The sequence below is a fragment of the Nyctereutes procyonoides genome, unplaced genomic scaffold, assembly GCF_905146905.1.
Source record: "Nyctereutes procyonoides isolate TBG_1078 unplaced genomic scaffold, NYPRO_anot_genome, whole genome shotgun sequence".
Lineage (NCBI taxonomy): Eukaryota > Metazoa > Chordata > Mammalia > Carnivora > Canidae > Nyctereutes > Nyctereutes procyonoides.
Window position 1 is genome coordinate 45,184,745 of NW_026575046.1, and position 26,376 is coordinate 45,211,120.

The 26,376-nt window shown below is 46.4% G+C and overlaps 1 protein-coding gene and 1 long non-coding RNA gene across 4 annotated transcripts in view; one reads left to right on the plus strand and one right to left on the minus strand.

Moving 5' to 3' along the window:
* Positions 1 to 26,376, minus strand: part of SLIT3 (slit guidance ligand 3) — a 595,927-nt gene that overhangs the window by 122,211 nt on the left and 447,340 nt on the right. Inside the window, exons 7-9 of the mRNA XM_055325906.1 lie at positions 17,285 to 17,356; positions 11,154 to 11,317; positions 1,854 to 1,995 (exon numbers count right to left, since the gene is read on the minus strand). Coding sequence (XP_055181881.1) covers positions 1,854 to 1,995; positions 11,154 to 11,317; positions 17,285 to 17,356 — 378 coding nt within the window. The remainder of the gene's footprint in view (positions 1 to 1,853; positions 1,996 to 11,153; positions 11,318 to 17,284; positions 17,357 to 26,376) is intronic.
* LOC129509986 (uncharacterized) overlaps positions 15,267 to 26,376 on the plus strand; it is a 92,958-nt gene continuing 81,848 nt past the window's right edge. For all 3 annotated transcript variants that reach the window (XR_008664458.1, XR_008664461.1, XR_008664460.1), the window contains exons 1-3: positions 15,267 to 15,504; positions 24,154 to 24,301; positions 26,189 to 26,314. This is a non-coding gene — a long non-coding RNA (uncharacterized LOC129509986). The remainder of the gene's footprint in view (positions 15,505 to 24,153; positions 24,302 to 26,188; positions 26,315 to 26,376) is intronic.

The following is a 26,376-nucleotide window of genomic DNA, read 5'->3' on the forward strand; positions in this document are numbered from 1 at the left end:
AGGGGTGAAGGGAAACAGCAAAATGTGAAGTGAATTAGTTGCTGGTCTGCTGAAAGGAAGACTGAAGGCTGAGCGAAGGCCACAGAAGGTGTGGATGTTAGGCCAAAAAGATGCTTTGCTGACTAGCTCCTGCCTACAGGAAGAGATACAGGCATGGGTTGTGTCCACTGGGGCTAGGGGAAGAAAGTTAAAGGGAATTAGGGAAAAGCTGGTAAAACCAATGAAGAAAGAAGAAACTGAGTTTCCACTGTGGTAAATCATATATTTCTTCTCATCTCAATCAGGATGAAAGCAGAGTCCTTAGAATGCCCCCTTGACCCAGCTCCTCATTGCCCCTCTGATCTCATCCTTCAACACTCCCCCTTATGTTTACTTCACTCCAGTGATACTGGCATCCTAGTACAGCAGGCAAACTCCTACCTCTGGGCCTTTGCATGTGCTGTGCCCTCTACCTGCAACACTCTTCCTCCACATATCCACTTGCTTTTTCCGCTACTTACTTCCAAGCTTTTCCTTGTTTTATTTTTATCCACAGAAGCTACCCCCTTCATATAATTTGCTTTGCTTATTGTTTATGAACCCTCCGCTACCCCCAGAATGCAAGTACCATAAAGGCAAAAAATTTCTCTCTTTTATTCATTGATGCTCCTCAAGCATAGAACTATGACTGGAACATAATAGGCTAACAACAGATGTTTGTTGAATGAATGTGTGAATGGCTGAAAGAATGAATGGGCCATCTATCAGAATGCGTGGGGAACATGGAACAGAAGGGCATGCACAGGAGGAGGAAGAGGGGGGTGGAGATGAACAGAAAGGCTAGGGAAACATGCGTCTTATTTGGGAGGGATTTTATCTAATACTATTTGGAGCAGGAGGGTTCTAGGTTACCATGTATTTTAATAAAGCCACCTAAAAGTGAAAGTAGAAAATGAAAACACTTGTGGTCATTTAAAGAGTGATCTTGAGGTCAGTGTTGATTGACTCTCTACTTGATCCAGAATGAGAAATTGGCCACTTTCTAATGCATGAGAGAAAAGCAGACAAGACTGAGCTAGACGGTCAATACATTTTTAGTGGAATTTCGAACACTTGTGCACATACATGGAGACATGCACAATCTTGTCTCTGTACCTGCAGACCAAATCTAGTGGACAACCATCTGATTGGAAAGGATTAACCATTCATTCTCTTGCTCAGATCATGGTAGCTATGAAATGAGCTCATCATTCACATACTTTCTGCCAATACTACCACCCCTGCTTAGAGCACTTGCCTAGGTGCCAAGGACTGTATTCAGGGCTTGTGCGCAGTATTTCATTCTGTTTTCACAATAACCCATGGACAATACTATAACTATCACTTTGTTATAGATGAGAGAACTAGAGAAGAAAGACCAATGATTTTGCCAAAGTCACGCAGCCAGAAATGGTAGAGCTAGGACATAATCACAGGGTGACTCCAGAGAAGGGACTGGCAAACTTTTACTGTAAAGGGCCAGATAGCACCTGTAGAAGGCTTGCTGGGCCTTAAGTCATAGTGCCTTACGAGGACAACCATAGACCATACCTATGCAATAGGTATGGATGTGTTCCAAACAAAACCTTATTTACAGAAACATGTGGTAGGCATACTTGGACCACCGGGTATAGTCTGCTGACTGTGCTCTGGAATCAATGCTCTTGACAACTGAGCTATCACACCTGGGAGAGCCCGGAAGGGTAGCAAAGAGATTTCTGAGTGCTTTTAATCGTTAGCTCTAACAGGCCAACGTGCTGCCAGACTACTGGGGGACTGGCTGAGATAGAGAGGTAAACTCGCCAGGGGCAGAGGGTGGCAGATGGGGCACTTACATTTCGACGATGCCCTCTGGCAAGTTGGCAGGGATCTCGGTCAAGCCCTTCCCTCGACAGTCCACGATGTTATTACTGCAAGTGCAGGCCGAGGGGCAGGAGATGGAGTTGGCATTGCAGGATGGAGGTTCTGAGTGGGGGCCTGTGGGGCCAGAACACAGCGGTCAATCACGGCGGTGTCAGGAGCCACCTGGGCTTCTGTGCCCCTTACCCAGCTTCCCAGCATCACCTAAAAAGCTACTTGAAAATTTTCACCAGCTGACATATCCTCTCCTCTGGGAGATACAGCTGCCAATGGCTAAATATTTAGCCAAGAGGAGAGAGTCTGTCTTTGCCATGTTTCTGGATAGTTCTACTTGCTCTGTCATCCCATCATTCTAGTCTTTCAGAGAAAGGGTCCTCTCAGAGTCAATCGCACATGAAAATACACCACTGGAATGCAAACAGCATACACTGGGACAATACCCTCAGGGTGCCCAATGTTTGGATGAACACCCATGTTTGGGGATTGGATGCTTTGTATAGGTACATTTTCATTCTTTTCTCTAGAGGTTAGAACTCACTACTAAAACCAAGTGAGAGAGGAAAAAGTTGTCAAAATTTCATTATTTGGGCCATTGATGTCCAAGTGTCAATAGTCATCAGCAGTGACATCATCCAAGGCATTTTCAAATAGCTTTTATGTCCAGAGAACATGCAAAAAAACCTGATCTCATTAGAAAAAAGGCAAATAAGTTACTGCGTATTTTGGAATCAGCTTTTAATTTTGAGGCGAGCTTTTAATTTTTAGTTTTGAGATGAGAATTGGTGTGAATTTAGAGCAAAGTGGTAAAAGCCCAAGTGAACGCCATTTAAGGAGCTTATACAGAAAGCCAAACATAGATAAATACATACATTAGCAAAATAACTCAGGATTCAAAGGACCCCAAGAAGTAAATTAGAATGTTTTCAAGACATAAAGTTTTCATGCCATCACTACTTCTTCAAAGCGAGATAAGAATCTCAAACCTGTGGTTAATTTTCCAAATGAGGATGCCATGGCTCAAAAGGCAAACTCAACCCCAAAGCCTCCTCAGGACCTTACCCCACACCTGCTAGATCTACTCATCAGGGATTATGTCAATATCTTTCCAGACCCCCATCCTCAGGGCAGAGGGCACGGGCTGACACCAAGCTCACACCAACTCTGCAGATTTCCTCACTGCTCTGACGAGGGACTTCTAGCTCAGCACCCCTTGATAGAGCCTCAATATGAAACACAAAAACATCTTCAGAGAAAGACTAATTTTGGTTTGGCCTCTGTTTATGGGAGAAGTTGAGTCTGGGAAGCCAGAGATGGTCCAGCTACAGTGGCTGCATCAGAGAACCAAGGGGGTCTGGCAGCAAATGCCTGTTTGGACACTGAGACTCAAAGAAAAGGGTTCCCTCTCCACACTCTACAGCCCCTGTGCCTGAAACAGGTCCTTCTGCAAAAGCTCAAAGGGATGCGATGGCTTGATCGCATATGTACCTTGCTGGAAAGTGCTAACCCAGTGATCAAAGACCCTTATTTCCCTTGGCCTTACCTCTCCTTTCTCTCTCTCTCTCTCTCTCTCTCTCTCTCTCTCTCTCTCTCACACACACACACACACACACACACACAATCAAATACTTGAAAATACCCTCCTAGCTGGGACATTTGAGAAAATATTCTTGTCTAGGGCACAAGCACTTCAAACTCTCCAGTGTGTTCCACTAGCAGGTCTCATGGAGACCATGAAAAGCACTAGAGAGATGATGGCTTACATGAAAGTCCCCAGCTGGAACATTCTCTGAGAGGGGGGATACCCATTTCGTTCTAGACTGGGAAACTTTCCCATTTCTGAGGAAATGGTAATCCCAGAGAATCAGCCTCAAATGAGGAATGAGTGTGCTGTGGCTCAGAGTGTGGGCTCTAGAGTCCCATTGCCTCAGTGTGAATCCTGGTTATTTCATCCTTTTATCCCTGAACCTCAGTTTTTCCCATCTGTAAAATGGGGGAAGATGACAGTACTTATTTCATAGCATGGCTTTGTTGTGAAGGCAAAGGAAGTTAACACATATAGAGTATTTAGAAGAAGGCACGGCACAGAGTCAGAGCTTAGTAATGTTAGTTGCTGTTATTATTACTATTAATGAGTCTGGTCCTGCCACTAATTGTCTGCAAGTCATAATATTCCTCTGAGCCTTTCTGCTACCATCTCAGTGAATAAGGAGTTTGGATTGCAGGACTTCTGAGGTCCTTTCTGGGTCGAAAGATTCCTTCCTCCTGGTCTTCAGAAGAATGGAAGCAGAAGGAGTGAGACACCCAACAGCATGGCTTGTCTGCCCTCTGCTCTACCTCTTTGCAGGTGGTCAAGAGGATCTACTGTGTGACGAGCTCCCAGCCTCTCCACAGTTGCTGGAAAGGCTGGAAGTTGCCTGGGCTTCAGGTGTCAGGGCTTCTGAAGTACAGACGATGCTCCCCAGAGAAAAAGGCCAGGCCTGGTTCTCCATATCAGGGGGCGTAGAGCACCTAACAAAGCCCGGGAGAATTGTTACACCCTGGGCACCTCCTGTTCAGGAGATGTCAGGACTACATGGCCGACAAGGCTACAAGGCTGAATGAAGTCTGTCCTCCTGTGTTTCTATCCACTGAGGCAGAGGGTATTGGATGGCTGTCCTACCAAGTAATCTTTTGATCTGTCAAAAGATTACTTGGTTGGGGTGTGTCAGAAAGGGAAGGGGGGAAAGACAGTTATAGGCAAGGGCTCATGCGGGTGGTAGGGAAGTTCTAGAATGGAATTTCTTTAAAAATGCCCCTTTTGACATGTATGCTGAAATTAATTCTCTTGAAACCAGACCCAGATGGTAGCCTTGAATCCCTGTGGGAATGAGCTGAGTCTTTCAGAGGGTGGCTCTCGTTCTGTAGGCAGCATGTGCTACATTTCAAGGGATGTTGTCAAGGTGAAAAAAAAAAAAGCCTTTGTAAAAGATCCCATAACCGGGTCACTTACAACACCTTTAATTACGCCGAGAGGAACAAAGGTAATTATAGCCTCTGTCAGCATCCTGGGCGGGCGGCTCCCCAGCCAGGCATTCACACACGGTGAGGGTGTTATCCTCTTGTTGAAACAAAACACTTCAGGTTTAAGATGAGGTTGAAAGATGGGTTCATTTTCCCTGGAAACGTTCCCCTCTGATGAGTGCCCGGTGGACCAAGCCCATCTCCCTTTGAGTCTCTGAGTGCTGTGAGGGCGGAAGTCCCTCCCCTCTGCCTTTTGCCTTTGGATAGACTGAGGCTAGCCCGGAAATCCTACAAGGGCAGTGAGCTTGGCTGACTTGCTCCTCCCTGTTACATCCCCAGTACCTAAAACACGGCTAAGACATGAAACGTGAACTCAGTGAACACATCTCAGCTGAGTGAAAGGATGAACGCATGAATGAAGTTGGTCTAGAAGCCAGGCAGAGTGGGGGCTAAAGGGCCCTGAGGGGAGGCCCCCGGGAGTTCTGAGTGCCCGGGCTCCGGTTGATAGGATCACCATAGTGTGGAGGGACGGAGCGGCTATGGGGGGATGGGACTTTCATGCCTGAAGCTCAGCTCTTCCACCACAGCTCAGTGCCTGCGAAGGCCCCTCTGCCTGGTCTCCCGGGGCTCCCTCTGAGCCTCGCTCACCTGCACAGGTAAGGGTGTCCTAGGCACTCTGCTTAGCTCTGTCAGCAAATCCCTCCCTCGTAGCCTTTCCTGTCCACACATGTTGAGAATCATAGTGTGATGCAGGTGACTGTGGATTTCCAAGGGGGACAAAGTGAGGACACACCCATCTTCCTACCCAGGAAATTCTATGAGTACTGTCCAAGCTGAGAAGCAGAGAGGAATGGGAACAGGAGTGTTTTGAGGTGGGCAGAAGGAGTCTCCACCCATCTTTGAAGTGAGGGGACCAGCTTGGGCCTGTGTCTGCCTCCGCGAATGCAGTCCTGCCCTAGAGCATGTGCCTGTGGGGCCTGCGAATGCTCACTGTCCCTGAGCAAGCCTGCCTGCTGGTACCACCTCTTCCTCTTCCTGGCAGAGAAATTAGTTTCAATCAGGGTGTGGTGATTGACTGGCACACAGGACCCCTGTAATCTCTGTTCAGAGATGTTTTGTGATAAACTTGGAGTGCATGTGGACTTGCTCTTTGTTTTTGAATGGGTGCCCAAGCTATGTGCTCTGGGAACTCTTTCAGCGGGATGAAACTGTTGCTGCCCTGAGGGGGAAGGAGGTTCTTATCCAGAACAGGGAGACGGGTACAGGTCAAGTACCCGTCTCCCCTCGGGGGCTGTCTCCCCTTTCCAAATCACCACTTCAGCTCAGGAATTTTGTTTGGAACCAGAGCCACCTCCATGCCACACAAGGAGGAAACAGAGATGTCCTGCCTTCTGAATGTCTCCTGACTCCCTGGACCGGGGCCTGATGTCTCGAGGAAGGGCAGGGCAGAGCATGGGGCATCCAGGGGGCTGGCCCTTGCTTGTTCCTCCCTGGTCATCAAGCTGCTGGTTTGTAGCTGAAGCAGGTGCCCTCAATGAGCAGGAGAGCAGGAATGAGTCCCCAGCTAGACCTGTCATGGGGAAGTGCCTGTGACGACTGGCACATCACCCTGTCTCTGCTGACTGTACAACACCCCCTCCAGTGGGAGAGAGAAGCAGGAGTGATCACCAGCGAGACCAACTCCTGTCCAGCCACATCTTTAGCTTTGTTCTTCTATTTGGCATTGTGTCAAAAATGGAAAGTCCTAACTACTGTGCCCAAATGAATGGGGCAAGTCACCAAACTTCTGACCTAGAAAGGGTCATGGAAATGGTAAGGAGACCATCCCTTGGGGGAGAGTACTTGCCCAGGGACCCAATGGTGGCTGAACTAAGAACGACGTCATTCTCCAATAGCAGCTCATGCTTAGGGAATGCTTCCTATGTGTCAGATACTGCATCAAGTGCTCTGCATGTGTGATCTCACTTGATTCTAGCAAAACCCATGACGTAGGTTCTATTAGTATTATAATTTCCATTACACCGATGAGGAAAGGGAAGAATAGGGAGGTCAAGCAAACTGTTCAAGATCGTGGAGCTGGTGAACAACAAAGTTCTAAAATTTGGCCCGGTGTTCTTTATACCATTCTCCTCTACCAAAAAGATAACAAACACCTCTCTTTATTGCCATGACATTGAAAACCATCAGAGCTTGGGACTCTCAGGAGGTAGGACGACAAGGCTCAGTGGCCAAGACACAGATTGTGTAAGCTCGCTGGGGATGGTGGGACACTCTTGTTAGAGCTGTGTTTCTTTCTTTCTGTCTTTATTATTTTTTCTTTTTTCTCTTTTTTTTTTTTCTTTCTGTCTTTAAAGGGAATTCCACCCAGCAGAGTGCCCAGAACTGAAAAATCCAATGGCCTTGTGAGCATGTGGAAATAAATTAATTCCAGCGTTCAAATTAAGCATCCCTGTTGGCCTCTGGCCTTTCAAAAGCCAACAACAGACTGCAATGACAATGGGGCTTGAGCAATTATGATGAGAATATAAATGAACGTGATTTAAATACCAGAGGCATGATAATTTTAGGAATGGCTAAATAAACCTAATAATCTCATTCTTGCAATGTCCAATTATGGTGTTTTAATTAAAACCTCCTAAGGAGATGGGCAGCTAGTCATGGCTTACCTTAATTATCTTTATACTTAGTAACTAGTCCGAAATTAAAAAAAAAAAAAAAAAGAAGAAGGGGAAGTTTCTTGTTTCCAGGGAGATATGCCTATTTCATTTTTAATAATAAATGAGGAAAGGCTTCTTGCAAGGCTTTTAGGAGTAAGTATTGTTCTAGGCACTGGGGCACTTGAACAATGTCTAACGTGAGCCCTTAGTGCTAGGAGACAAGACTGATCTTAAGGATAGCTCACGCTCAAAGGGTACAGGCAGGTAAGTGTGACATAGGTGGACAAACCAATGAAGACAAAGATGTTTAAAGGAAGGAATAGTTGACTCAAGAGGTCAAACAGTTACCTCATACCCTTGAATTACAAATTGTGACAAGTAGCAACTTTTGCAGATTAAGGCACCAGAAAATTGATGCATGGAAGGGAAACCCTAGAGCTTAAGCCCCAACATACACCACAAAACTTGCAACTCATGTGAGTCAAGTAATGCCCAAGATAGAACTTCTTCTTTGGTCTGTTATCATGAACTCAATAAAGACCCAGTCTGGTTCAGGCAACAAGAACCAGGGACCACAGACTTTTCTTATCCTAGGGCCCTAAACTTTCTCTTTAAAACAAGAAGAGTTGATAGAGATATCCTTGTAGCAATGGCTGAAGGAAACCAAGCAGTCCGACTTGTATACTGTAGAAAAACGTCACTAAAAAAAGAAAATGTAGTCTCTCACCCATTGGATGGGACACTGCAATTCTTATGTGTCTCCCTAGAGGAAGAAAATAAATACCTTCAATCGGAAAGGTAAGTTGACAGAGGGCATGAATTTCATCCAAGTGTGCTGCTAGCAAATTTCTGGGTTAGCTGGAGTGAAAGGAGCCCATAGCCAGGACTTCTGGGGAGAAGAGGCCTGGCTCCAGCCAGCTGGATTTAATTCACAGGGAGATAACAGGGACTTGAGCAGCCACGGCCCTCACAGGCTGAGGGAGATAAAACTCTTTCCTGTCTCTGGAGTCATGTGTTTGGTGAATTTTTTGATACGGTTTAAGGGCCTAAGGGCCCAGGGAGGTTTTCTGATGCTTTCCTGACAGGGGCCACCGGTGATGGAGCTACATGCAGGGAAGGCTTAATTGGTACCCCATGCCTTTTTTTTTCTTGAGCAGATGACCTCTGTCTTTACAGAGATGTTCTGAATCCTGCCTTTCTCGACTGAAGTCCTCTTCCTGCAAGTTACCAGGAGGAAGAGCTTGAACAGGGAACACAGAGAGTTTTACAGTGTATATCTGGTGTGATCAGATTCATACAAAACAGCCTCATGCGGATGCCTTGTGGGGTCTGCCCCGGGTAGAGCCTGCACCCTGCATGGAAGGGTGTGTGTTGGGGGACGGTCAGTGCGGTACAACAGCCCTCCTTGTTGACCTCCTGAATGCACACAGCCTGAGTCTTGTTCCACATGGCTTTCTCTGGCATTCCTTGAACAGAGCCTCACAAACTCCCTTTAACAGTTATTAAAGAGGTAGTACCCTCTGGAGGGGGTGGTCCACTTGTACCCCACTAATGGTGGTGGTGCTTCATCCTTTAGGGATATTCGATTCAGCCATCCGTTATATCCAACTTGGACCTTTGCAGAAAGCAACCTCCTGTACAGCATTCTGTCTTTTATATATGAGAGCCTGGAAAGCATCATGGAATGCCTTCTGCATAGGAGTTCCAAGAGGTCACTCTCTTAAACTTTCCAGTGTGGGAGTGGAGATTAACAGCACATTCACATCCAGTCTGTGGACCAGATTCTTATGCCCTCAGAAAACACCTGGCTTCATATTAGAAAGCGATAGGGATCACGACAAGCCCTGGGCTACACTGATATAAACAGGGGAGGTGACAGGGATGATCCTATTTAACTACTAAACTGCCTGCTAGATCTGGCTTTTTCAACACAGGGAGATTTGAGGGCACTAGGACTTCTAGGACGTAGGAGGGTCAGCCTTATTCCCTGGGGTTTGGATCCTGACTGCTACTGAGTAAGCAAGTCACCACTCCTTTGATGGGCAGGTGCTTTACTGATGGAGCGGTACTTGTGTTCGTGCAGAGCATGAAGCCTGGCACCCACCTATAATGATGTGTTTTAACATTCTCTCTAATTAGTTTTTCTCACTAGCTCTTGGATGACTCCTGCACTCTATAATTATTTCTTTCACTGGCACTTATGCCGATATTGTACTCTTTGCCTAATAATTACTGTAATTATAGTCACTATATGTGAGTTTGGTGCCTGTGTGATAAACAGTTTTATTATATGTGTTTGACAGGAAGTGATTTCTAAGTGGGCGTCTATAGGAAATTATTAAGGTACTGCTCTGAGACATGTTAAAATGTTTTTGGATAATAAATAACTTGATGAAGTAGTAACATGACAAGAGAGAGCGGTAGGGAGTGAGATGAAGTTGAATTAAAAAGAAAAAAAAGTCTTCCGTGGCATAAATGTAGCCTAAGAGCAGAAGGGGGCCAGTTTGCACTGCTGGCTGGATTGGGGCACCCTGCAGCACACCCGGGGCTCAGGCAATCTTCAATTCTGAAAACAGCAACAGTCACACCAGTGCTGAGCCCCCTGTCCTTCCTCCTTCCTGCAGGCCGACCCCTAAGACCAGCCAGAGGACACCAGGCCCCAGTTCCGGGACCGGGTTTCTAGAAATCAGGAACACCTCTGTGGGAAACTCCTCAATCGAACACTTTCTGTTTTTGAGGAAATTCAGAGATCAGCTCTACTTCTCTGCTACTGGAAAGAAGGAGTGGGTGGGAGTGGAGGGTGTCAATGAAAAGGAAAAACAAATAAGCAAGCTTGAAATTGAGGACTCGGTTTAAAAGCCACTACATCCTCTGGGAAGACTTCCTCGGGTCACTCAGCCACCTCCCAACCCTGGAGATCTGTGACACCTCCCGTTATGTCTGTGCCCAGTTCTGTTTTCTATACTGTGCAGACAATCTGTGCTTCTATTACACTTCAATTACCCACAGATCAAACTCTTATGTTTGCTCAGCACATTTTGTGGGCCCACTAAACTATAATAATTAAGCTCCACTTATTAGCTCTTACCAAGTGCTCTGCATTATGCTAAGAGCTTTATATGCACTATTTCATTTAATCCTCCTACCCATCCCTTGAGTTATGTACTATGATTTTTCCATTTTGCAGACATGTGGTGACTTGCCAAAGTCAGACACTACTAGGGGGGCAGAGCTAGGGTTTCCAGCTAAGCAGGCTGAACCCACCGCCTCCATTAACTTGTTTTTCAATTTCTATGAGCAATTAGACAATAGGCATGCGTTTAGGAAATGCTAAACAATGTACTTAACACATGTTAAGTTTCTTAGCATCAATGGACAATCATGCTTAACAGAAAGGGATTCATTACCTCCTTGAGCATTTTCCTTTACTAGATGACAAAGGCTTCTTTCTCAGAACCCTTTGGGGCACCCCCCGAGTCTAAGTGACAATGGAGTGTTGGGGAACATATAAGATTCCCTGCCAAGTTCTGGGCTGGGCATGGGTTCATGCCCGTGTCAGGGAGGGCTCAGGGCTGGGTGAGTTACAGTATGGAGCGAAGGGGGGTGGGGCAGGCTCACCTGGGCATACATACTCCTTCTTCTGCACATCCGCCACGTTGAAGCCCCTCAGGTGCACTGGAGCCATGCAGAGGGTGAACTGGCCAATTGTCCGCCGCTGTCGCAACCAATCCGAGAGCCAGGCCAGGTGGCAGTCACAGTACAGGTGATTGGAGTGGAGGCGCCTGGGGGAGAGGGACAGAGGTAAGACACTGTCACAGCATGAAGTGAACAGAGCAAGCCAGACCTCTGTGCCTCTTAGCCCAACGTGACCAATCCTCAGGAGCCCAGGGAAGCATTTCCCTCTGCACTAGTGAGTTACCACAGGAGCCTCAGCCCTTTTATTGCCAAACCACAAATGACTGTTATCTTCACATGCAGGCCACATCCAACGGATGCCTCTGGGGTTCTGAGCAAGTCCTCATTTCTTAATAGCAATTCCACCCTTTTCTTTCTCACTCAAGAAAGCCTCAGCATGTAGGAAGAGGAGAGTGACATTACTAAAGCGATGGTTCCGAGTCAAACTTCCAAAGAGGTGACTTGGTTGCAAATTTCAGTACTGTAGTTAGCCTGGGTTCCAGATGGCTTGAAACAGCTCCTCAAGTTCAATGTCTCAGTCTATAGTGGCACTGTGGCCAAGACCTTCATCACCCGCCCCCCAACACACACACAGTGAATGAACCCTCTCCCAGGGAATGCTGGTGGGCTTGTGTGCACTAGCCCAGTGAGCAGGGCATGTGGGAAAGGGTCCTTTTGGAAGGATGTGTCTTTTCTCCACCCGCTCCCGCCTAAATAAGGAACTGCCCTTTCCAGACTCCTGCAGCCCACAGCAATGCCTCCACAGTGCTCCCCTTCTTCCCAAGTTAAATTCCACCAGGTGTATTTGCTATTCTTGTTCAGGTGCCCCTGGGAAGAACCCTCCAACCAGTTCCAGGACTCTTTGACTTTCCCCTTCTAGTAGCTGTGATTCCAGATCAATTTCTTGCCTCTGAGTGATTAACAATTGCTAGAGGGATCTGTATGTTCTACTTCTGAAAGGAATCCCATCTGATTAAATGGCTTGAATTTACTTTCCATTAATTGGGGGGGGGCGGTAAACTAAAGATGTCTGGGGGCTTCTACAGGGTCTTTCCCCCAAGGTTTCTCTATCAGCGGCTTCCGATTTCCACATTCCCCACAACCCTACATCATCAGAAATGGTGGTAGGTAAGTCTTAGTCACATCAGCTTATCATACGCTTGGGTTTATGATGCAAATTTCAAATGCCCAATCCTGGACCTGCTAATCAGCCTGCAGTACCTTGGGACTTTCAAGCACTCTGTGTCAAGTTGGTTAATATTGAGTAGCAGCTTAAAGCAGTGGCTTGGGCTACTTCCATGCCTGAAATAGAGAGTACTGAAGGGCTCTTGACCACACTCCAATTAGTATGAAGTTGGCATTGCTCAACACCGGCCACATGCAGCTAACTTGAGGGGTGTGCCGGCAGAGCCTTCCTGCCATGGCGTGGGTGCAATCCCTGGGCAGGCCAGGACCACGGGGGACCTTGACAGCCTCAGGAGGTCCCAGAGTTCATCATATCTGACCTGATCTGATATGAGTTCATCATATCAACTAAATGAACTCATACCTATGTAGAATGTAATCTTTTGTTCTGCTAGAATATTCGAAAAGATTTTTATGATTTTTGTTTCAAAATGATTAATTTTGATGTCATAAATGTTCTTTTGGATTTCAGAGCCTATACTTTAAAGTTGAACACATTTTCATAAGCTCCTAGGCCCAAGATACTGTGCCTGTAATGGGCCCCAAGCAATTCTCCCCTTTGAGTTTCAAAGCTCAGACTCCTATTCTGCTCCCTCTTCATCTGGTACTTAAGAAAGAGGTGCTGCAGGCGGGCAAGGGTAGGGAAGGCATGATCCTAAACTAGGGGAAGAACATGAAGGAGATGAGGGAATTCCTTTTCTATGCTGGGCCTTCTTGGGACATTTCAGCATGAGTGGAAACAATTTGTTTCCTGACTTATCAGTGAGTTGTAGAGAGACAGAGAAAGAGAGACAGATAAGAGGGAGAGAAGGTGGAGGGAGGGAAAGAAAGGGGAGAGAAAGGGGATGGGGTGTTGGTTCTATGGCCAGGAATGGACGACTGGGTATAAAGGCAAACTAGGAAAATAGCAACAGTGAGAAGTGACAGTCTTAGTGACAAGATAGAGCACAGGTAGATTGCAGTGGCAGCACAGGCTGCGGTGCTGGGGCACTTTTGTGTACCAGGAGGATCAAAGCCTTCTAATGAGAGTCTGGCTTCTATGAGGAAAGGCAGTTGCCTTCTTTGGCAGTGACGTATGGAAGTTGAGCAAACAGGGATTCCTACGAAGCACTGAGCATGTGCCCACATGCTAGGTCAATGTCGACAAATTCCCATCAGTTCCAATCCGGGGTAAAAGATCAATGGAATGACAAAAGTGAGGTTTAGGTAAGTCAGATCCTTATTAAGCTGATTAATTTCTGGGATAATGAAAATGTTGGAGGTTTTCCTTTTGGAAGATTACATTAGGTTTGTTCTTTCTCAATCTCTGCCAGTCAGCCCCAAGCTACCTTTTTTCCTAACCTTCCTACAGATGGTTCCTAACCCTTCACCCACCTTTGTAGGGATTTCTTCCCCTCCAAGTGGGACCATGGAAAAGAGGTGACCAAAACTGACGTGGAAGCCACCTGAAGGCTCCTGTCAAAAGCCCAGGGCAGTGGACAGGCTCAGATCCACATCCCCACTCCCCCAGCTTGGAATTTTACCCACCAGAAGTGCTGGCAGGGTTGAGCTGGACAGATTCTTCTAAGCTCCAGCCTTTCATATCATGTTTGGGATATCAAATTGAGTAGTATCACCCCAAATACTAATATTTTTTTAATTTTTTTTTAAATTTATGATAGTCACACACACACACACACACACAGAGAGAGAGAGAGAGAGAGAGAGAGAGAGAGGCAGAGACACAGGCAGAGGGAGAAGCAGGCTCCATGCACCGGGAGCCCGACGTGGGACTCGATCTCGGGTCTCCAGGATCGCGCCCTGGGCCAAAGGCAGGCGCTAAACCACTGCACCACCTAGGGATCCCCCAAATACTAATATTGAAAGAAAAGTAATCACATGGTTCATGAAACATGAGCCTAGACACTGCCAGGAGTATTCCTAATCCCTTTGTGAGAAGAAAATTTAATTACTTTTCGTAATTTTGGTGAATTGGGATGGCAATGACCTGGGGGAAGGCGGCCTCCAAGGGCCTTTCAGGCATGTGGCAGCTCTGGTTTCCCCTTCCTTGGTTCACCAGGAACAGGCTCTTCTGCTTTTGTTTCTGCTGAATGGTATGAATTCAGGCTCTGATGTCAAACTGCCCAAATCTGACTTTGGCTTTGTGTTCTCCGACTCTGACTTCGGTCAGTGATTTAACTTGGGGCCTCAGTGTTCTGATCTATCTATAAAATGGGAATACTAACAGTGCCTCCTCCCCAGGGCTAATGCAAGAAGTGCTTAGCACCAGGCCCTGTGCACCGTTAACCACCAAAGTAACGTCTGCAATTATTAACGTCGTGAGGAGAGACTAGCTCCACACTTATGTCTCGTCCCAACCTGCAGCCGTCTCTGTACAGGGTACCATTTCTCAGACACCAAGGCATCAAGGCGCCTAGGTGGTTCCTGCGTGTATTTCTGCAATCTTTTGCTGATGGAAACACCATATTCCACGTTGGCAAAACCACCTTCACAGAAGATAAGGTGAATGAATACAAATGCCAATTTGTAAAAGGTGCCTTTTAGCCACAGGCGCTAAATTAAATTTCCAGCAAATCCTTTTAGAGAGGGTCAGTGTTCATTTTCTATAAAATGTGGCTTTCTGAATTAAATATAAAAGCTTTCCTTTAGAAATCCCATTTATGACTTCCTTCCTCTCTCCTCTTCGCTCCCCTTCCCCCCTTTTCCCGTCTCCCCCACCCCCACTTTAATTACAGTGAAGGGGGATTAGTCAGTGCAAGTCCCTGGGGAGTTCTGTACAGAGCCGTCTCTGAAATTAAACTAAAGAGAAAGTGGCAGTGGGGATGGAGCAAAAGAGAACAGAAGAGATTGATTGATTGATCTGAACTCATCAGATGAGTGTTCAGGACCACGGGGAAGGATGACAACAGAAACAAGGAGAAGAAACTTCCACCCTCCTTTCCCACTGGAGGCAGCCCAACAAGGCACCTGAGATCCAGACCTCGCTCCTGCCCAGCCCCCATCCTGTGGACCCAGCCCAGCTTCTATGATTGCTGCTCCCAGACGGAGAAGAGGGGAGGCTGAAATCACAGAGGAGCAGCCACAGGGGCCAGGCTGAGAGTTTGCGCAGGTGAGGGCCCCTTTCCTTTTACTCAACCATCCCGTCTAGAGGGTGGAGGCACTGCTTCTGGAGGCTTGCAGTCAGCTTCTTGGCCAGTAGCCCTGGGCAAGCTCCTCTGTAGCTCATTCGTGGCTTGCTGTGCACTTTGAAGAGGTCTTTGAAGACCTCATGGTTTCTCCGTTAGTGCACCATCCAGTTTAAATGGAAAGGAAAAGGATAGATTTTCTTGGTCAAGTTGTGCTCTCATATGAGGGATCAAGGGAAGAAATGAGGGGTAATGATGAACACTGGACTCAGATTCTTCATAATAACTCGCATGTGTCAAGGGCACACCAAGACACAGCCCCCCTACATGCTAGCATATTTTACTCTCAACAGTGTGAGATGAGCATTTATTAATTCACTGTCCTTTGCAGGGCAGAGAGATGAAGAAACCTGCCCAGAGTATGTGGCAGACAGAGCTCACCTTTAGACTCAGGTCTGCTTAGGGTGCCCCATACTATTTCCTTCGACAGTGCCTCACTGGTCTTTACTTTATTCTCTGTCCCCAAGATAAGGTCAATTTCTCCCTCATGCTGGGGTTCCCAAATGTCAGGAACATCAAAATCTCCTGGAGGGCTTGTTAAAACCCAATGGCCGGCCACACCCCCCAAGATTCTGATTCCATGAGTCTAATCTCATTCCCTGATGCTGATGCTGCGCGTCTAGGGACCCAACTTTGGGAACCACTGCTCTAAAGATTTTTAAATCTCTGAGGATTCCACATTGCTCAGGGGCTGTCAATGAGCTGGTTGCTTGGAATTTCAGCCCAGATTTCTGGATAGAGCAATGATAGCAGTAAGTATCATTTATTTACTGTCTACTCTGTGCCAGGCACTCCACATATCTAGTCTCATCTGATCCTCATCAACACCCCCATTTATAGAGGAGGGAACAGAGGTCCCAGAGCTAACAAAGGGCACAGCACGAATTCCAGCTCTTTGCCTAGGCCCTATATGTATTTAGCTGAAGGCTCTTGGGGGCTGGCTCTCCACTACTACTGTAATGCAAACACCAATGTGGTTCCACCAACACAAGAAAACCATCAACGTGAACCCCTTTGGAATGGCCAACAGAGTCCATTTGCAGAGAAACTTACAAAAGAGTTTCTGGTTGAGAAGAGAGGGGGAACTCCCCAGGTATTAAAGTCGTCGAGACTGCTCTCAGTATGGGGTGTTGTGGGGAGATTTGCTTTCCCAGCACACAGAAAAGGCAGGCTTGAGCCTCCCCCGAAATTAAAGGTCAAGAACCAAGCTCCTGTATCCTATCAGGATACCATCAAGGGAGCAGGGGAGTGTGTTGGGTGTAGGCCAGGAGGATGGGAGTAGGGTTCCCACTCCTCCACTGAAAGCGGAGGGGAAAACATAAGCATGGCTCTGCCAATGGCACGTGACATTAGCTAAGAAATAGTAATCATTACGTCCTGGTTCTATATGTTCTGTGACAACATAACACTGATAAACTTCCCATCAGGGTGGAAAACACAGAGACAAATGCCAGTGTCCCAGAGTAAAGAGAAATGAATCTATCTACTGTAATGGAGGTTCAGAACCATGGAGGGAGGGCACTGTGGTGCTTCTCCTCCATTTGTTGCTCAACACCTCTTAGCGAGTAGTGGGAAGAGGCAGTGTTTGCTTTAGGACCCACATGCAGAGTCAGCACAATAGGTTTCACCTGCAATTCAGAGGGCTGCACTTATGGCTGAGTGTGGCAGGGAGTTGGTAGGGTGGAAGCAGAGATCTTTACTTACAGAGTTCGAATCTTCGGCATGTGGTTGAAGCTAGTGACCAGGATGCGGCTAATGTTGTTGTTGTTGAGGGTGCTGTGAAGGTAGAGGAAAAAGGGAAATGGTTAAGAAGGAAGTAGCATGGCACAGGGGGTGGGGTAGGACCAGGATATTTCTGGAAGGTGGGGGGAAGGACAGATGTGACTGGCAAAAGAATCATAAACCAACAGCTATAGAGCAGCTGGAGACAAGGGGGCAGATCTCCAGATAAGAGAATACCTGACACTTTTTTTCAGGTGGCTCTTTCCTTGCCTCTGCTGCCCTCTCAGTACTCATGGACCCACTTGGAACAATAAGAACACCTCCTGAAATCCTAATATGTGCTTAGTGCCTCATTATGGCATCTCTAATTCTCACAATCACAGTTAAAGTTGCTTATATTACTGTCCTCATTTTTTTTTCTGTCCTCATTTTTGAAAGAAGAAAACAGACACATGTCATTTTGGTTAGTAACACATGTCCCTGTTAGGTAGGCATTATCCTCATGCTACAGATGGGGAAACTGAGCTACAGAGACGGGATCTAACTCTTCCAGGGACCCACAGCTGCTAAGCTTGAGAGATGGGATTCGAATCAAGCACTATCTTGCTCCAATTGCCCTGCTCTGCCCATTGCATATACTGCCAAACACAGGATGCTACATGGATGGTTTATTCTGGAAGTATTTTCTCATTAGCTCATCCTCTCGTGCCCTCCCAGGGGCCCCCACTGGCCTAGGAAGAAGCCTTTCTTTGGAAGCCTTCACTGCTTAAGCAGACTTCTTTTGTCTTTGGCTCTTGGTAAACACATTACCTTTGTCTTAATATGTCCTCCAGTACTTTCTATCCTGTGCATTACTACAGCCCCATGACCTAGTCCATACATGATTCAAGTTGAATCTATATAGTCTAGTTGTCTGATCTTGGGCAAATTACCAGCATCTCTTAAACACAGGTTCTTCATTGGCAGAATGAGGCAGGGAATTGTACCTATGTCACAGACTGGTAAAAGGCTTAGTGGGCAGTATATACTCGGGAAACGGGGGCTACCATTTTACTGACACTGGTAGAGAGAATCTAGCACTGTCCTGATCATTCCTGTTGCCCTCCCACCCCAACCTCCATGGAAGTAGAAATACAGCTTTATCCAGCACAGTGGCCTCCATACCCACTGCACCCAAAGGACCTGCACAGATTCTCTGCCCTGCCCCCGCCTCCCCCAACCACAGAATTCCAGTGACCACAACCCTTTGCCCCAGCCTATCCCTCAATGCCCCCGTGGCCTACTTAGCATTTATCTGGCTAATAAGGCCAGAAATAAATCTGTTTACCTGAAGACACAGAACCTAATACTTCTCCCTCCCTTCTCCCATATTTACCATGAGTCTAGCACCATTTTAGGCACACGGTATGGTACGCGTGGTATGGTACATGTTGGAGGACATGTACCAAGTATGGTACAGACCACATTTGTTGACTGCTTCTGACTTTTCCATACTTTACCAATGTTCCAGTGTAGACACCTGGAATTTTATGAAGTTGAACCTACACAGCCATTCTGTTTCATGTGGTTTATCTTTTCTATAAAGTGTATGTTAATCCATCCTATCTCCATATACCCAGGAAGCCTTCAGAATATCTCATCTGACAAGGCTGGAAGGAAGCTTCCTGGGTGTGGGGGGACTATGCACTCCAGTCCTCCATCAGATTAGGAATTTCTTTGGGGCAGAAATGATGCCTTTGTTTCCCTCTCTATTGGTTCCAGAGTTCTAGAATCCATACTTTGGGGATATCTCGTTAAGGTCACTGACTCACTACCAGACAAAAATATGACTATCTCTCTCAAAGGCAAAAAGCAAGAAGCCTTTGCAGAAAAGAGACTTCCTTCTAACCATGCCCAGCCACTCACATCAGGTTGAGTTCACAGCCAGCCCTAATTTAGCTGAATACACAGTACAGTTATATGCAGGGCTCGACTATAACTGCATCCGGCAGTAGTCCGGCAGCTATGACTTATTAATGTATTACTACACTGATATTTAAATGTGAGCTGTAATGAGGGCTATAAAACATTTACGATAATAGCAATTATTCCAGAACCAAAATGACTAAACACAGTATTCAGACTTTCATGATTTGCTGTGTGGGGCTGGCCAGCCCAGGGATGTCAGAGGGCTGGTAACCTCTTGGATACTGCTCTCCATGGCAGCTACAGGTTTTGTTTCCCTAATAAACCCATATTTATTTGATCTCCAGTCTTGGTGGCTTGTCCCCATGCACGGAGTACGGTGCTCTATCTGGTTCTTGCACCTCTAAGTTGCCAGCTTTCAGTGGAGGTGGTGGTGTCATAACCCCAATGCAGTGGAGCAGAGATGGGGAGCTTGTGCCTGGAAGGCAGAGACCTGAGTCAGATTCTGGCTCTGCCACTTACAGCCTGTGCAACCATGAGTAAGTTTTCCTAATCTCTTTAGGTTTCCTCTTTTAACATGGAGATAATAATAGCACCAATCTCACAGAGCTTTTGTGGCGATTAAAGACAATGATACTAAAAATTGCCAACATTAACTGGGAGCTTGTGTGCCAGGCAGGCACTGGGCTGAGGGTTCTCCTTGTACCATCCCATTTAATTGCTGCAAATACCCTATGATGACGTGGGTGCTTTTGCTATCATCTCCATTTCATGGATGAGGTAAGCCTGACTCCAGAAATGATGCCTGGATTGGTTGTCTCCTGATAGGATAATAGATTACTAAAAATTGTGTGCTTAAAGCAACACAGTCTGGAAGTCAGAAGTCTAAAATGGGTTTGTGGGACCACGTTTCTTCTGGAGGCATCAGGAGGAGAGTGTTCCATTGTCCTTTGCTGTTTGTCCTGGGTCTATGGTCCCTTCCTGCAATACTCTGACCGCCTAATTCTGCTATCATAACTCCCACTGTTCACTGTGGCCTGCCTTTCTGTTATGAGGAGCCTTGTGAGGACATTTGGAGCCTAACTGGATGATCCAGGATAACTTGCCCATCTTAGGATCCTTATCTTAGTCACATCTACCAAGTCCCTTTTGCCATCCATATAAGGTAACTTTCCTAAGTTACTGGGATAAAGATACAGACTTTTTTTTTTTTTTTTTTTTTTTTTTTGAGAGAGAGAGAGAGAGAGAGGAGCATTATCCAGCCAACTACCATGCCCTGAAACAAAGCATGGAAGGCATACTTGTGAGCACAAGGCCTGGCTCATGTGCTATGCTCAGTAACACTCAGCTGTTATTTTAGCTTATGTTTCTTCAGTATTTTATGGTTTACAATATGCTTTCACATTCACTTCATTTGATATTTGTAGAACTTGGAGGTTGGAATTCTTATCCTCAATTTATAGATGAGTGATTTGAGGCCATGCAAGGGAATCTAGGGTTGCACATGGGTTCCTGGAGGATTTGGGAATTACTGTTCTTCCTTTACACCACAATTTCTTCCAACTTACCCAGTGCCTCCTGTTTTCAGGGCAAGCTTGTTACCCTAGCATGGATAGTCTCTGTTATGTCCACCCTGGCACCCAAAGCTAGAAAGAATTGCACAAGTGTCCCTTGTTCTAGAAACTTCCTTGAAAATTAACTAGGAAAATAAATGGTTGGGTTTGACAATGACCCACCATTGGATGGCTGGCCCAGAGTAAGCTGTGGTGACCTCATCACCTCGTTTAATTTACCTTCATCTCCTGGAGGAGTTTTGTCAGTTCCACAGTCTAGCTTCAACTTCACTGCTCTGTTCCTTTGGAGATATTTTGAGAAAATATGCTTTACCCCAATTCACCCAGGTCAGAGGGTTTTCCCCAAATAAATGCTCCCAATTCAATATTTTCAATCAGGTGCCAAGATCAAGCTCATGGTTAAATTAATTCTATAAGACTTCAGAACTACTCTGCCCCCACCCCCGTGCTCCCCATTTTTACACCATCACAAGTTACTATATGGGCATTTCAGTATAAACTAGAAATAAGGCCACCCCCCATCCCATGAAATTTAAAGACAATCTGCCTACCTCCGATATCTTTTTTGTAAAACCCTTACCCGTTATACTGTATTGATATTGAGACTAAGTGTGACCTGTATACTATGCAATCACTCTTCTGTGTTGTCATAATCAGGGCATAAATGCTTAGTGAAAAAGGATCATTTTCCATTTTATTTTATTTATTTACTTACTTATTTTAAAGATTTTGTTTATTCACGAGAGACACAGAGACAGAGGCAGAGACACAGGCAGAGGGAGAAGCAGGCTCCTCGCAAGAAGCCCAATGTGGGACTCGATCCCAGACCCCAGGATCATGCGCTGAGCCAAAGGCAGACACTCAACAGCTGAGCCATCCAAGCATCCCAATCATTTTCCATTTTAAAATGATTCACGTGGACAGTGCTACTTCTACCAATGGATCCCATCCTCTCAATTGTGAGCACCAGAAGGAGGGCATTAAACTTTTTTTCCCCTGGGCACTAAGGGATTAGTGAAGTTATTACTCCTGTAGAGCACAAATAGAACCTCAGTACCCTGAAAAAAAATGTGCTTGTGTGTTCCTCAGCTAAGTACCGTGGTACTGTGGCAAGACAAAGGCTTCCCAGTAATGAAGACTACGTGAGGAAGTTGTGCACATACTGGTCTGTTCCAGGGGATACAAACTCCTGCCCACAAGTCAAATCACATTCAGTACAGCCTGTTTTTTGTATTGTCTATGGCTGCTGCTTCTGTGTTATGACAGCTAAGTAGACGCAACAGAGACCATAGGACTAGCATAACCTAAAATAGTGATATCTGCCTTTTTATAGAATATGTCTGCCAATCCTGGTTGCTCTAGAAATGGGAGGTTCCAGTCTTGTCCTTGTCAGTAATTACCTGTGATATGCTGGGCAAGGAGCATAACTGCTCTATAAGAAGAGAAAATCAGGTCAGAACTTCTCAAAACACTGGTAGGAAAACCCAAGTAGTAACGGGTAGAGCTAGAAATCCAAAGTAGGTGGTCTAACTCTAGAATCCACACTTCTGGCCTATATCACGGTTCCACTGCTTCCAGAACCTATAATGCTATGATGAAATCAGAGCCACAGAGAAGACTCTGTCAAATGACATGGCAGGTGAATTTACCTTGGGTTGGGTATGAGATGAACTTGGGTAGTGGTTCTCCAAGTGTGATCCCTAGACCTGCAGCATCATCTGGGAACTTGCTAGACATGTGGGTCTCCTCCACACCTGTGGGTCTTCATCCAGACCCACTGAATCAGAGGCTCTGAGGGGGGGTCTCAGCCTTGTGTGTTTTAAGGAACCCTCCACAGGATTCTCATGCAACCTCAAGTTTGAGAACCACTGAGCTAGAGAAAAGGCTAAGAATAGAGCCTTTAACCTAAGTGTAGAGGACAGTATATAGGCTCCTTCTTCCTGACTCTGGGACCGAAAGCCTCTTTTGTGGAGGGCATGGTGTTTTCCTGCCTAGAAAGAGGCCCAAGCTCTGAAATAGTACACAGCCCTCAATGGGGGTAGCTGTAATCACCCTTGGAAAGCTCCAACTTGGCACCTGCTCCTGGCTCCCCACTGTCCTCTGCTGAGTGCTGAAGTGTGGCTCTCCCTCACATCCCTCAAGATAGCCATCTTTGATCTGGAGGAGCTAAGTCCAGCTGCAGCCACACCACCCTGGCAACCTTAATAAGGCTGACATTTCCCTCTGTCTCCTCCGATTAGGCCATCGCTTTATCACTCTGTGCTTTCTTGGCTCTGGGTGTAATCTGCGTGTTGTGTGTCCATAACACTATGTAATTGGCTCTAATGCAGCAATATTATCTGTGAGCATGTATCACATAATTGCAAAACCAGGCATCCACAGTGAGTGCCACTGCAGGCTCCCAGTATGCCAGCCTTCCTGGGACACTCTCTGAGCCCTTCTCTTCTCCTCCACACCTGTGGGAATCCAGACTTCTTGGGTCGGATAAACCCTCTTGGAATATTGGCCTCTTCATCCCTCGTCTCGTCTCAAAGCAGGTTGATTGTTCCTTAAGTCTAGGTACATAACGTGGTTCCCTCCTTAACAATCTTCAGGAAGGAGACTCTTGGTGAGTCATCAGCAGCCATGGCACCAGAATGCCTTTTAAAGTGAGCTTGGAGATGCGCTCACTTATACTTACAGACACCAGTGTCCAGTGGCCAGCACTCTAAGCCCAGAAGACGTAACTTCTCCAACAGGGCCTATATTGAATTTGCAGAGGCAGACACAAACCAAAGTAGGTAGCAGCGTTTTCTGAAGAGCGGCTGAGTGCAAATACTGTGGCTGGACCCTGTAGGACATATTTAAACTGCTGGCATGGGGAATGAAAAGCAAAGGGGGATGCTGGCAGTGTGTGGACCTCAAAGGGAGTGACTGAGGGCTCACTTCTGGCTCTCTCTCTTGCTGGCTCAGACAGGGAGAGAGGAATGAAACTATGGATGCTTTGGGTGCCTTCTCTCCTCTCTGTCTTACATGTCAGAGCAGGGCTGGTTTATCTCAGTCTTGTGCGGTGGCTGCTGACCGATGACCATCATGGCACCAGGAATCAAGGCCTATGCTGATGACCAGGCCCTCCTCATGCTCCTAGGTCCTGGGAATGTGCATGCTGTTCGCTCAATCCATTATAATGTGTGTAGGTGGTGTCTCTTTGTGGACCTGGCTGCAGGAGAACACACACCAAATGCCCACTGAGGTTAAGGGAGGCATCCTGAAGACTTTCCCCCAGCCCAGAATCTCTCCCCAACTCAATGACTCAGTCATTTCAGGATGAAACTCCCCTGAATATGCCCCTCCTATCAAGGTTGAACTGGCCTCTCTCATCCACCTTTGCAGTTTTGCTTTGGCTGAAGGCTCTAGGAAACTCCAGAAATCAGGAAGAATGTACAATGATGCATCCTTTGAGAAAATCTAAACTGAATAGGTTCTGCCGTGAACTCCCTGCCTTGTAATCAGCAAGACTAGTGAAGACTATTGCTTTAAGGTGAGCTTGCCAAGATCTTCTAATAAATATGTAAGAGCAATAACAATACTGATACTAATTATTAAGTATTAGCTATGGGCTGGCACTGAGCTGAGCACTTTTCACACATTATCTCATTTAATTCTCCTAATTATCCTGAGGTAGTCCTTTCCATTTTGGAGCCTCAAAAGATCAATGAACTCTGCTCTGACCACAGCTATAAAGTTGCAGAGCCAGTATTCAAGTATAGGGAAGTGGGATACCAGAGGACTATATATATATATATATATAAATATATTTTTTTTTTTAACTCTTTCACAAAACTGCCTCTTCCAGGATTGTCTGACAGATGCTGGCTGTCCAATTTCCACGTCTTTCCCAAGGCAGAGATGAGTCCTAGAGGCTAGTGTTGCTCTCAGCCCTCCCAGGCTCCCGTGTGGCGGGGACTATGGTATCTGCCTCTCTGCCTAGGCTGCTCAATGGCAGTAGCATCACTGGACCCTCCTCTTGTCCACTGAACACAGAGCTCAGTATAGAGACAGAGAGCAGTGGAAAAGGCTACACAGGAGAGAGGGCAATTGGTTCTTAGAGCCTTCTGAGGTCAAGGTTTGACTAACAAGTCTAAGTGTTGCCAGAAGCCGCCCTTACTGTTGGATGGGTTGGTTGGAATTTTTAAGCATACCCTGCACCACCAAGAGCACAGATCTGCTTCTTAAGCAGAGCTCATGTTTGGGTTGTTTGGGGGCAGGTGGTGAGTGTCTGAGGGCAGATGGGGTAGGAGGGATAGGAGGGATGGGAGGGATGGGAGGGATGAGAAGGATGGAGGGAGAGAGGGGAAAGGATGGTGGGAAGCTGCCTCTCTCACATTACCTGCTCTCCAGGACTATCCTGGGTGCCGCCTATTACTGACTTCCTTGATCTCCCTGAGGACCGTTTAAATTAAAGCTCATAACCATTGTGTGGGCATATAATGAAACCAACTGATGCCGCACTGATTAGTCCATTACTCTCAACTGTTAGAAAACATAATGATCTCACAAGGGGCCTTATTCACTGACGTATAGCAGGCGAGCTCTCATTTGACACCTCAAATTAGCAGCCAAAGCAATAACAGCTGGGGTTTTTGTCTCAATATTTGTACCCGACTCTAAAGTGATTTGGCAACTGGGTGAGCGTTATTTTTAAACACAGAGCTCTCACCGCCAAGTAACATTTTAAATGGTCTCCAGGTGTCATGTTAAACCTACAGAAATAAATAAAAACAATCAGCTGCCAATTTGAGTCTTTGATGATACGGATTCCTTAACAAAAGGGCTTGTCTTTGGTTCTCCCCTCATTAGATATTCATATTGTGACAGGCAGAAACTCATCTCCTTCTACCAGGCAGAGCCTTGGTGTTAAAAGGAGGAAAAAAATGCCTCCAAAATAAATGTAAAAAGTGGAAGATCAAAAGAGAAAGGTGAGGGATCCCTGGGTGGCCCAGCAGTTTGGCGCCTGCCTTTGGCCCAGGGCGCGATCCTGGAGACCCGGGATCGAATCCCACGTCGGGCTCCCGGTGCATGGAGCCTGCTTCTCCCTCTGCCTGTGTCTCTGCCTCTCTCTCTCTCACTCTGTGACTATCATAAATAAATAAAATTAAAAAAAAAAAAAAAGAGAAAGGTGAATCCTCAAATCCTGCCATTGCTCGTCAGATGCCCAGTAGTGTAGGTATTCCTGATGCTCCAGTGTTTTAGGTCCTTCGATTCTGAAGAACTCCATACTCATTTTTTGATATCATCTCACAGACACTGCCTGGTGGTGATTCAGAATGATTCAACCGCCTCCCAATGAACAATTTAATTGTAAAAATGTACCTTAAACAACAACATGAATGAGTGGCCTCTCCCGATTCTGTTTCGTCACCCATAGGCTGGGAACCTGGACAATCCATCTTGTCTACTACATTATTTAGAAATCAGGAAGCTGCCAGTGTGCCAAGATGTCTGCAGTAGGCTGAGCATGGAAGAATGACCTCCAACTTACATAACTGAGCAGGTGAGAGTCTAGTTAAGGTGGGGGGGCGATGGATGATTTCCCCCTCAGCTGCATTTCAGCCC